The following is a 12,637-nucleotide window of genomic DNA, read 5'->3' as shown; positions in this document are numbered from 1 at the left end:
GATCGTATTAGATTCATAATTGTTACATATTTGCCGTAACTTATTTTTAAAACGTGTTTTTCAATTAAAAGACACATCAAGATTGTTTACCTTATTTCTAATGCTAAAAAAACGAACTATAGGGTAAATCCATATGAGATTATGCGATTTTGTTACTTATTAATTAAAGGTAATAGGGTAGACCTTTGTTGAGAGGGTCGAATGGATTTACCTGAGATTGAAGTTAAGCGACACATTTGGCGTTTCAGGTTGTTTTTCTACAAGAGGTGCACTTAAGCTAAAGCTTATGGCGACACTACGCATCGCGGATACCTACTCCGGGCCGGTATTAGGGAAGGGTGGTTAAAAATAGCAAAAAGAAGTCTTGGATATCTTTTCCATTCCACTACACCGCTAATCTGTAGTGGAAATGACAGGTTTGACTTTGTTTACCGTTTAGCAAGCGAAAGTAAAATGAAGACTAGGTTTGTAGCAAGTGTAGGTATCGACATTCTAAACAATCAATATCCACCACCACGCTTGGTTATGGAAGGAAAGTTCAATCTATTTAAAACATAACGGAAAAGAGCAACAAAAACGGCTTTAAGTTTAAAGGAAACTGTAATCTATAATGTAATTTCAAGGGAAAATATGGGTAAGAAAGTAGAAATCTACGATAGGGAATTAATAGTATTGCTACTACCAAATACCAACTTACGGAGGCCTAGAGTTACCAGATCCAAATTCCTGACAATATTCCTGATTTGCGAATATTTTCCTGACGCTCAAGCTCATATCGGTGACGTGGGGGGGGGGGGGTGCTTGACAATAATAATTTCATATCCGTATGTCACAGTTCATCTTCTCAGAAACTGTATAACTGTAACTGTATAGTAAGGTAAGTACCTATATAAGTATTCATTCAATTTACATTTTATAATCCCAGATTTGGAGGCTGGTCGTCGTCGTCGATGAAGAAACAATATCTATTAGAGAAAAACAATAGCGCGAGCGAGTTAGTTCTACAAATTGTATATTTATAAATCTACGCAGAATTGCGATCGTAAATAAACATACACCATCTGGGATTTGTGGGCTCTAAACTCAGCTCTTTGAATTTTATTTTTCCGTACGTGGTATAAAACGTGACATCAAGATACTACAACAAAACAGTTAACAAATAGAGGTCATACACAGGTTTAGTTTATAATTCGTTGCTTTTTTACCAAAAAAAAAGAGAAATAAGTTAAGATCTGCGTCCACCGGCGAGACGTACAAAGTGGGTAGTGGTGTGTTAGGTACCCAAAAGTTAAAGACGTTGGTGAAACAAATAGACACAGTTTTAGTGCCTATGCCCAAAACCCAGAACTATGTCAGTGCCGATTTTAGGCTCTCTCTCTCTAGTCTCAACTAGAGATGCACCGGATATCCGGTTACTATCCGGTATCCGGCCTATCCGGCCATTATTTTACTATCCGGCCGGATACCGGATAGTGACCTGTTATCCGGCCGGATACCGGATAGTAACATTGCTTGATTTCGGAGTAAACAAATTGGATTTAAGAAACAGACACGGTCATAATCGTACTTTGTTTATTATTTTAAAACAATTTAATCATTCCACTGACTTGCACGCGCACTCATTTCGAACCTAGAAATGAGTCTGCGGGAACGTTTACTAGGAAACAAGTCAAACCTGCAGAATGCGCCCCTGAAAAACCGAAATGTAGGTATAGCTCCGCCGGCCGAATATCCGGCGGCCGGATACCGGATATTCGGCCAGTGTCCAGGCCGGATATCCGGTATCCGGTATCCGGCCAAACAACTATCCGTTGCATCTCTAGTCTCAACCACAAAATCCAGAAAGTAGGCACCATTAACACATTGAGTGCCGAGAATCGGTTCGTAGTCGCTTTCCTCAACAAAGCGGGAAAACGCTGGGATAGGCTACGAGCGTAGCGCTACGAAAACTTTGACAGTGAATACGTTAACTACCGTTGTTTTCTGTGTGTGTATAACCCAGTTTAACTCTTTCGCAATAAATAATAAATACTTAAACATATCGAGCATATGATGACGTTTTTCCACAATATTATGATTTATAAGAGAATATAAGGTTTGTAGCAGAGAACAGGTGTCTTGCTACGAGTATTATTATAATATTTTATACAAGAGTGGTACGAATAACATTTCCATGCCTCTGCACCAAAGAATATAATACTCACTAGGAGAAGAACGGTAACTCCATACAAAAAAATGTCCCCAACCGTTTATACGTTTATACTACTGGCGCCCTCGATGTGTACCAATGGAACTAAAGTTAACAACCGGTTTAGCCTGGCGGGTATTGGTATTATAGGTATATAGTAATTATGTTGATAAACATATTTGTTATCTTCATATCACGAAATATATGAAAGATGCAAATATTACCCCTTGTTTGTGGTATGACTATTGATTTAAATAAAAGGCATATTTATGTTTATAACATTGTATTATGTTTTACATATAGAAATATACACTGAATATTAAACCCTGAAAACTTAATAAAAATAGACATTAATAAAGCGCATTCACAAAGTTTTCAGTATTATACAAATAACATTAGGCATGCCTACCTATTACACTTTACACACAGATACACTACACTTTACACACGGCATTTTACACAGATTTCTAACTTGTATTCATACATTTCTTCACGGTTAATTAATACGCTTTCCAGATGCGTTATGACTCGGTTCCTTCTGAACCCACTAAAGCTGTATAAATTTCACTCTAGCTGCTTCAACAGCCGTTGCTCCGCATTTAGCACATTTTCTATGTGCATTGCTGTAATCTATGTAGGTACAGACTTACAGTCTTAACCTTTTGGCCGCCGGACCTAGTCCGCAAAGACGCTCACTCACACGCCAGAGCAAATTTTAAGTAAACAACTAATAAAAAGTTTAGGGATTGCAAATAGTGATATCGATATTTACAATATTATGGTAAAAATCTTTTTAATTTAGCTTTGTTCTTATCCTGTTTTAATTTCATTCCAAATTGCCAAAATTAAACATATGTTTTACACCCGAAAATGTTTAAAATATAGGGATTTAACATAAAAAACAACCACTAAACAATGTCGATTCAAGACGTGATATCGCCGCACTAGGCTGTACGAGAAGTCTTTTATACAAGACAACGGCGCCCATGGACTGCCCGCAATGCAGACCGACAAGGACTGTTTCCGCGCGGATCAAGTAATAATAGTCTCTAGGTCAACGGCGTAAGCGCTTGTCGGTACGTAAACTTTATTGGCGTAACGTTAAAGCTGCGCATCATGTGTCGATAAAGTCAATATACCGGAACTGTTTTAGTGAAAATTACACGTGGGTTGAATTTTTAATGAGTGAAGATATTATTCCGGAATTAGAATCTATCATTATAATTTCAGTTTGGTTTACATTAATCTATAGGTAAACTCTTATCAAAAAAACGTTCAACGACTTGTTACAAAAAAATTACACATTAACTTCAATGTTATAACAATAAAAGTAAAGTCTGATAAACAGGTATGTCCCTGTACCACACTTGTGCGAAGCGGTCGCTGCGGTGTATCCCTTCCCACTAAGCTATAAAATAACATCAATTATTTTTTTTATTTATCTCTTCTGCAATTAAATAGTCCACAATCTACAATGGCAAATTTACTTGTCTGACTCTACTTTATAGAGCTAAAGAAGCTACCTGAACTTTAAATATAGTTATGCCTATCTGACTTTCGTTCTACGTATTCTAGTAAGTAGTTACCTACTATTCGTTGAAAAAAATTGGCGATTAACAAGTGTTCAAATACTTAGATAAAATCATATTTCTGACTTTATATTTACTTTAAAAATTCCCATATCGAGTTAACATTCCCATCCCTAGCTGTCTTTTATACAAGACAACGGCGACGAGGAACATGAAAAATGTTGAAAATTGGAGCAATTTTTTTAAATGCCTTATTATAAAAGAAGGGATTTATATAGCGGCTTAAAAAGCAAATAAATGAAAAAACAAAGACCTTAAATATGAACACGAGTGTAAATGAAATTGCAATTTTTATTATTTTCACATTAACTCAGTGGTTGAATTTGAGTCTTGTATACAAGACGACGGCGCCAGCGTATCGTTCTATCGTTGTCTTCTATACCGGACAACGGCGGTCAAAGGGTTAAGTGGTTGTACCGCTACGTTGTATTTATTATTTAAAGATTTAATAAATAAAATGTTCGTTATGAACTTTAACCACAGCAGTTGGACAGAGTCATTGACAAATATATTTTTTTATTATGGTGGGTAGACGTACCTACCCTCCATATATTTTATGAACATTGATAAAGACAGTTGGAAGCAAATATTCATTATAAAACTTAATCGCGTGTAATTAAGTTTTAAGCGTTTTAAGTCCCGTTTTATGATTAATTATGTATAAAATTCGTGATAATTTAAATCAGAGTTGGGAGCAATGTTGCTGTAGAAAAATGTTTTTATTTTTATTACTCGCAACTTTTTCTCGGAGGCCAACGCACACATAGAAGCTTCAGGCGCACACATGCGCAATTATTTGGGGACATAACTTTCTTAGGAAGTGAACAGGCCTTGCTCTGCACATAAGATCGTGTACTCTTAACATTTTTGCGCGCCTCATTTCGCAAGATATTATTGTGAATAAGTTTAACAAGAGGAGACGAATTTCTTTTTAGATAAAATTAGATATTGGACTGATCCATTTTGAACAGTCTCCCTTTTAGTATTAGAAATACATCTATACCCCTAGTGTAAATTTCATGCGATAGCGTGAGGTGACGTACGCGTTTGCGTTAAGTTGTCAATTGTCATTTTGTATGGGATTTTGAGTTTCCAAAACGTCTCGCTTGGCGTGCTGTTCAATTCAAAATCCCCTACAAAAATAGACATAACGCAAACGACAACGCTCGTCACGCTATCGAATGATATTTACATAACATCATTAAGTAAAAATTGGGCATGCAGACAGCTTAGGGCCCCCCCACATCTGGCGTCTTTCGAGCGTCGGCGTCTACAATTCTATGGCCGCTGCTGGACGCAACGTCGACGCAGCTTCGACGCAACTGCGCAGCGACGTCATTTTCCATAGCGCTGACCAGACGCCGACAGACGCCGACGCTCGAAAGACGCTAGATGTGGGGGGGCCTTAAGTCCTGGGAAGTCCTTATTTGGGAAAATCCACTCCAGGAAATGTGGGCAAGCAGCACAGATCAAATCTAACATGAGTAGAGCACCGACACAACCAGTGTATAATAAAATAATAATTGTGTTTGTTCCAAAGAAATCTAGCCAGTATGTTTGGCATTGCAGATGATTATAATTAAACCCCACAGCGGCAACGGGATGAGTTATTTTGGTTACATATATTCTTAGCTTTAACAAATTGTAGAGCTAGTTGAGATAAGTACCTATTTTAAATCATTTAGCAAATCATCTACGTAAACCATGTTTTTATGCTATTAATAGTTTGTGTTATATGTAATAGCAACAATTTATTTTGTGGTTTCGGTCATAGTGTGATTATGTTACTTTCATTTGCCATATTAAGGAAAAAGAAGCAGTACAAATGTTAAGGTAAATTCTGGTAACAATCCAGGAGCATATTTAAGGTCATTTTGCCATATAAGTACTTCTAAAGTCTATAGTTATAATTTTTGCTCTGTACTGTAAATACTTATATTTTTACAGTGATACTTACAATTATTTATTACATTAAAATACAAGATGCTTATATGTATACATTGGACACCTCTCAATCTGATGTCACTCCCCAAAGCCTGGCGAGAGTCATAATAACGGGCAAAATTGAAGGCATGAGACAGAGGTACAGAAGCCTATGGAGGAACCTCGTCTTCATCTGATCTACAATAATAATTTTCATTCAACTGTTACAAGTTTTACAAAATTGTATCAATAGATATTAATTTATAATGTATTGTTTCCAAATACCAGAGTTAGAAAAATATAACAATCTTTACTTGGTTTAGGGCTAGACTGCTCTCACAATTCAGACTTCTTCAGTCTTATTGGTATTTATAAGTGTAAAAAGGGGCTACCCAAGGCATCTCCTACTTTTGCTCTACAGATAGAATTATAAAGCAAACAACCATCAGTTCTTAAATCTTTTATCTCCATTTTTGTCTACCGGATTTTGAAAGAAAACAATACTGTTTTTTATTTTTTTTTAACTGTCTAAAAAAATATTTTTTTAATTACTCGATTGCTGTGCTATCTAACATATACGAAATCTACATATTTCGGTTCATCTTTGGTGTCTCCAAAAATGTTTTAATTTTAAACTAAGCTTAGTCTAAGTAGGCTTAGTCAATCTGTGTACAAATGTCCTATAATATTTATTATTATTTATTAGATATCTCGAGAACAATAAACTTTAAAGGAAAATATGGAATACTATATTGCTTAGCCGTTGTTATTAATATGATAAGCAACAAAAAACATTAGAAAACTAAGTGATTCAGATCGGAGGTCATTAGGGCACGGTATCCCCTTAAGTAAAACCTTTTCTTTCATTGGAATGGAAGCATTACTTTTGTAATAATACCTAAATGTCGAGTACGTACGTATGAGCTTTTAGCTAAACTAACCAATTTATGCCTTAGTTTTAAAAGTACACAGCACCATGTGATAGTTTTCACTAAAATATTAAATCTGATCTGATTAAAATAAATAACGTAGCGTGATCTGATTGAAATAACGTGTTGTTTGTAGTAAATTTCGTAAAACTAGCAAATTTTCACTTCATGGTCCTCCAAAGAACAAACCCTTAACGAAAGTAGCAACCCTCGTGTTCTTTTGCGCCTATACGTCTAACTTCAAGAGCAATCCAAAAAATAAAAAGCTTACCTTATTTGACGTAGGCTTCAAGGTAAACTCCAAACAGCTGAGAAAGTTTTTAACATTCAAAATTTTATCTTATCATACACCAATGATATGAATGACAAGCAATGACAAGTAACACGGAGAACTTCACGGTGGATTTTTCTTTCAACACACGGATGACGTTTCGCTATAAATTTTTACTTCATAAACGAATTGTACAGAATTATAAATTGATTTCATATAAGGATTTTAAATTTTAATCAAGTTAATACTCAGGAAATAAGTACAAATTTGTGATCCTTTTTAGACAGGAGCCTTTTTTTTTACTCGATCATTCATAGACAATATAGATAAAAAGAGTAAAGAGTAGATTTGACCCATTTTTAAGTAGCTAACACACTATCGCACCGCACCAAGGTCATTGTGGGACGCACCCATAAGTAAGAGGGAGAAAGCGATATCTCTTTCTCCCTCTTACTTATGGGTATCGAAAAGTGATATCTCTTTCTCCCTCTTACTTATGGGTGCGTCCCTCAATGACCTTCGTGCGGTGCGATAGTGTGTTAGCTACTTAAACTTGGCCGCACACGTTCGGAATTTTCATTCGGTTTCCGTATTTATTCCCCACCGTAAATTTAGTAAGGATTATGGAATTATTGGTATCTTTGACCTACTATTATTTCTTCTGTGACATAGGCTAAAATTAACAGAAATGTTTATGAATATTTATACTATAGCCGGTCAAACGAGTTTGTCAGTAGAAAAAAGCGCGAAATTCAAATTTTCTATGGGACGATGACCCTTCGCGCCTACATGTTTTAACCTCAACCTTTTTTTTGTCAAAGTTGTCAAACACATTTGAAAAAAGAATCTGTCTACGTAATATAAGTGAAATTTGATTGAATCCTGCTATTTTAGAAAGTATTAAAATGACTAATTAAATTTCAAAATATGTCTATCGAGCGTCCTTGTGCCTGTAGCTCTCCCACGATATGTTTAGCGCAAAAATCAAAACAATTAGCAACGGTAAGTGTTAAGGTTCCTGTTACATATAACTTGTACATTATTAGATTCTATCTTTTATTTTGGCCATTTATTCAAGTATACGAATTCACGATTCAAGGGTGTTTGTGTGCATTCTTGTGTTCATTCCTACTCGTTGCCAACGCCAGCGCGTATTGATATTGAAAGATAGGTAGTCGACACCTTGAGAAGTAATTTTACGATAGATCGTCACTCCTTCTTATAAGTATAGTATACAATTGGAAAGAAGTAATGCTTCTCTGGCTCCTAAGCCAGCATTATGAGGGACTGCAACATTAATTAGAAAAAATTGCGGTTTAGGTTAATAGTACATTATTGTCGAGGCTCGGAAGTAGCTACTTGCAGGCTGAGGATTCGTTTTAAACGGACGACCTTGGGAGTCCGTTTAATTGAATCCGAAGCCAGCAAGTAGACTTCCAGCCGAGTCATATATAGTGCTTTTCTCAAAAATGGTGCAAGAAATATAAATATCATAGAAATATTTTACAAAAGCAACATTCTTACGTATATATTTTCACAGAACAAAGCCCTTGCCGCCTTTTTATTTTTTTTAATAAAAAAATAGAAGTGTATTTTTCTGCCGAAAATACGCCAACCTATTTGAGACAGCTAAATAGTCGCGGTACTGATCATCTGTTTGGCTGTTTAATGGGCCTGTGCCTTCATTTGATATGGCCATTTCAACTTTTAAAAAGTTTGGAACTCGACAAATAATGGAATTTGTATGCAACATTGCAGTCCTAAAGTAGCTAACACACTATCGCACCGCACCAAGGTCATTGAGGGAAGCACCCATAAGTAAGAGGAAGAAAGCGATATCTCTTTCTCCCTCTTACTTATGGGTACGTCCCTAAATGACCTTGGTGCGGTGCGATAGTGTGTTAGCTACTTAAAATCGAGACTGCAATGTTTTTGACTGACCATAAACTCCGCGCTTCGCGACCTATTTTTTACACGGCAAAGTCGACTTTGACGTCCATTTTTGAGAAAAATATTTTATTTATCTGTCGCGGTTATACCATGGTTATTATAGCTGTAATAGACTACCGCACCGCGACCTTAGTGCACGAATACGGTCGAGTAAGGTGGCTGCCGTACGTGCGTTAAGGATGCAGCTATAAGTTAGAGCGAGAGATCACGATGCAGTGTGGTAGTCTGTTACGGCTTGTACTACATGGTTTATAGTGGGTTTATACAATAAAATTAATTCATTCATCAATATACATTCACTCAATTATTTATCTTGTCTATGACGCAAACCCAAAAGTAGAGTAGCAACACGAGGGTTTTGTCTGGGAAAAATAGTAAAATATATATAATTCCCGTCCTAAAGTCCGTGTACAGCTTCCACTGGATCATTTCAATCGATTATTTCATTCTGAAATAAATCCATAACATGCTTATGGAATTGACCGATGAACTGGAGCAGAGTGATAGCGGTATGGAGTCTCTGACAGCGAGTAAAGATGATACCCCTGAGCGTAAGCCTGAAGATAATTTCAGCCTGCCCGTGGTATGTGGTGACGAAAAAACGTAATTTCTAATCGGGCAATTAGCGTGTGCAAACTCTTTAATGTTCGTTTACTTTCTCGTTGCAGCTAGGATCTTCGCCAGAATTAGGAGGGGCATTGAAGGAATATGATGATGTGAGTATATATTTATTTGGTCTATATCTACTTATTTATATTACTTTAAAACCCTTATAATTGGTAATTCATCATGTTGTCATGTTTCCAGTATGTAGGTTATCTCAATAGCATTTTTCATAAGGTTATGTTGATGGATTAAAAGTTATTGTGTAATTTAAATAAAAAGTCAAATTGTTTTTTTTTTCTAGGAACCAGATGAGACCCTATCTGAACGACTATGGGGACTGACTGAAATGTTTCCACAATATGTCAGAAATGGGACATACACCTTAACTACCAAGACATTGTAAGTAATTCATAAGATTTTAACTGTATTTAATTTCAACTACCCAATTCATAATATGAATAACTTTAGAGTTCCATAATCAATCAGGAATATAATATAGTTTCACCATGTCTGTCCGTCCCTGGCTAAGCTGAGTGTTTTATTAATTGTTAATTGTCCACTTGTTGCATTGGAAGAATTACTTCTGGATCTTTCTTAGTCAATGAAACTAATTTGCCATAAAGACATAACAAGAGTCAAGCAATAAATACTATAAATTACCATGACAAAACTATAAATCCATACATGGGAAGAAGTTGATAAATGGCGAGAAAAAATTTAAGAAATTTGAACTTTATGTAATTTTATTTTAAGTTCAAATTTCTTCAAATATCTTGAGTTAATAATGTGTATGGAAATATGTCTGCACTCTCATTGAATTTCATATGAAGTACGAGTATGGGCACAGAATAATAATAGTACTAGGTACAGAAGACTCACTCTCTAACAAAACGATCAGCACAGATATGGCCGCTAGGTGGCGACAGCGCCACGCGCGGCTTTTGGCTTTCCCCAAAATTGGGGTGGAACAGATGTACTTTTAGCTACCCGTAGCAAAGCAACGAAATCGCAGAGTGAGCCACGCCTGGCATGGGGTAGTTGATTCCTACTTAATGTGTAAACCTGTATGAACCTGCATGTACTATCTAATGCAAATAAAACCAATTATGAATTACATATAGGTATCCTATATTATCATAAATATACTGTGGCATAATATGCCACTCAGTGGTAAATAATATAAAAGAACATTACTTTTATGTCATCTTCATATTTCATAATTTGTTAATGTATTGTAAATCTTTATTGCCCAGGTCCGGAGCTAAAGCATTCTATGGTTGGTCCCGTTCACTGGTGTGGATTGTTGCCAGCTCGTCTGTAATACTATTTGCACCCGTCATTTTTGAAGTGGAGAGAGCTCAAGTAGAGGAGATGCAAAAGTCTCAACAGAAACAAGTGAGTCTTGCATAAAATATAGTCCTAGATTTAGCTAGTCATAGGTACATTCCCTAGTTGTCACCATGCCGCCACTTCTTCCTCACGTTATCCTGGCATTTTTGTCACATCCCAAGAGAGTGTGGGGTCCTCATGACAACTAATCCCAAGAATTGACATAGGAACTAGATTTTATGAAAGTGAGTGCCATCTGACCTTCCAACCCAGAGGGGAAACTAGGTCCTATTGGGATTGGTTGGTTTCTTCACCATGTTTTTCTTCACCAAAAGGCGACTAGTAAATATCAATTGATATTTTGTACATAAGTTCCAAAAAACTCATTGGTATGAGACGGGGTTTGAACCTGCAACCTCTAGTTGTTTCTCTCTTTAAAAAATTTCATTACTTATCTGTTTTATTTGTTTTACAGGTGTTACTGGGAACCAATACTGCCTTATCAGGGCCTATGCCAAATATGCCACCGATGCCGCGATAAACCATACTTGAATCAAGCTAAACAATATTCAGTCATATTATATTGTTCTATCCATAATGTCAAAATGTCACCCTGAATCCTTTAATGTTAGGTTGTTAGTTATAAATAGAGTAAATAGGAATCCTTTATGTAAATTTCAATAATTTCTTTTGATTTGACTTAAACTATATAAACATTGTATTTATTTTTTCAACATTTCAGTCATTTTCGCAATTCGAAACGAATTATGCATTTACCCATATAAAGTGAATCAAAATGCAGTTATTGCACTAAGTATAGTAATGTTCTACATAGAGGTTTTTGGTTTAATGGAGTACCCTATTTCCTATAAAATCTAATATATTTAGGTACATTGATGTAGTGATATGATTTTTTCAGTCATTTGTAGATAATGTTTTGTTAACAATACTTATAGAAATAAAATATTGTTCAAGGAAATATATTTTTCTTCACTTAATTAGCTGACCTTATTACACGAGCGCTTTTACAACGCGCGTTAAAAAGCGAATCAGGCCTAACTAATGGCAGGCGTGGCTCACTCCGCGATTTCGTCGCTTTGCTACTGGTAGCTAAAAGTACATTCGTTCGACTTTTGGGGTTTGCCATAAGCCGCGCGTGGCGCTGTCGCCACCTAGCGGCCATATCTGTGCTGATCGTGACAGACGCGTTTTGTTACGAGAGTGAGTCTTCTGTACCTAGTACTATTATTTATTCTGTGCTAATGGCTAGAAACCCACACAAAGGCACTAATGCGCTTATATTAGGAGATTTTGTAATAATTTGAAACCGGATAGTCGTAGTATCATTGTGTAATAAGTAACATTAACATTTCTTCTAATATAAATGAATCATTTTATTTTTTTAATAAGTTTTGATCCCAAGCATAGATACCTCTATGATATAGATCAATAATATAGAGATGACACGGGGGAGGGGCCAAACGACCGAACGAGATACACTTATGGAAATTTCAGTAGGAGTAGCAGAGAAAGCGGTATTATTGCTTGTCCTTGTCACAGTCTCACTTTTTGTTTGTTCCCCACCAAAAATTTAGTATGGTTTATGGTGGGCAAGAAATAACCCGACCGAATTACGTAGATTGTTTTTGGTATGTTGTCAGTAATGTTATAACGTGTTTTTAATATTGTCGCTTTGCGTATGTTTTGTCCCTCACGGAGGCACGCGTATAGCTCGTCTATGTAATACTAGGTCTATGATCCCAAGCCTCTATAGCGCCCTCCAGACTATGCGCGTGAATCGCGGGCGAAGCCGCGAACGCGAGTGTGGAGTCTAGTTCGCTGATATGCGAAA

At 36.3% G+C, this 12,637-nt stretch overlaps 2 protein-coding genes across 4 annotated transcripts in view; one reads left to right on the top strand and one right to left on the bottom strand.

The window, feature by feature from the left end:
- LOC134670092 (inositol hexakisphosphate kinase 2) overlaps positions 1-7,068 on the bottom strand; it is an 86,472-nt gene extending 79,404 nt beyond the window's left edge. For both annotated transcript variants that reach the window (XM_063527777.1, XM_063527778.1), the window contains exon 1: positions 6,901-7,068. The gene's annotated coding sequence lies outside the window, so the exon portion shown is untranslated. The remainder of the gene's footprint in view (positions 1-6,900) is intronic.
- A 720-nt stretch (positions 7,069-7,788) lies between these two features.
- Positions 7,789-11,764, top strand: LOC134670064 (mitochondrial import receptor subunit TOM22 homolog). Of its 2 annotated transcripts, none has more exons than XM_063527735.1 (5): positions 7,789-7,902; positions 9,519-9,566; positions 9,758-9,855; positions 10,710-10,851; positions 11,261-11,764. In XM_063527735.1, the coding sequence occupies exons 1-5, from the start codon at positions 7,828-7,830 to the stop codon at positions 11,324-11,326; spliced, it is 429 nt and encodes a 142-aa protein (XP_063383805.1). In that variant the 5' UTR covers positions 7,789-7,827; the 3' UTR covers positions 11,327-11,764. The 2 variants fall into 2 exon arrangements, with proteins under 2 accessions (XP_063383805.1, XP_063383804.1); XM_063527734.1 differs by lacking the exon at positions 7,789-7,902 and adding an exon at positions 9,165-9,433.
- The last annotated feature ends 873 nt before the right edge of the window (positions 11,765-12,637 follow it).

Source organism: Cydia fagiglandana, chromosome 13, assembly GCF_963556715.1.
Source record: "Cydia fagiglandana chromosome 13, ilCydFagi1.1, whole genome shotgun sequence".
Lineage (NCBI taxonomy): Eukaryota > Metazoa > Arthropoda > Insecta > Lepidoptera > Tortricidae > Cydia > Cydia fagiglandana.
The sequence above is the reverse complement of the archived record's forward strand: the minus strand, read 5'-3'. Positions and strand labels throughout refer to the sequence as shown.

Excerpts from the sequence above, each read along its gene's own strand:
- LOC134670064 (XM_063527734.1), top strand. The coding sequence starts at position 9,317 with ATGCTTATGGAATTGACCGATGAACTGGAGCAGAGTGATAGCGGTATG. Across the intron at positions 9,434-9,518 it reads ATAATTTCAGCCTGCCCGTG|CTAGGATCTTCGCCAGAATT; the intron begins GTATGTGGTGAC and ends TTCTCGTTGCAG. Across the intron at positions 9,567-9,757 it reads CATTGAAGGAATATGATGAT|GAACCAGATGAGACCCTATC; the intron begins GTGAGTATATAT and ends TTTTTTTTCTAG.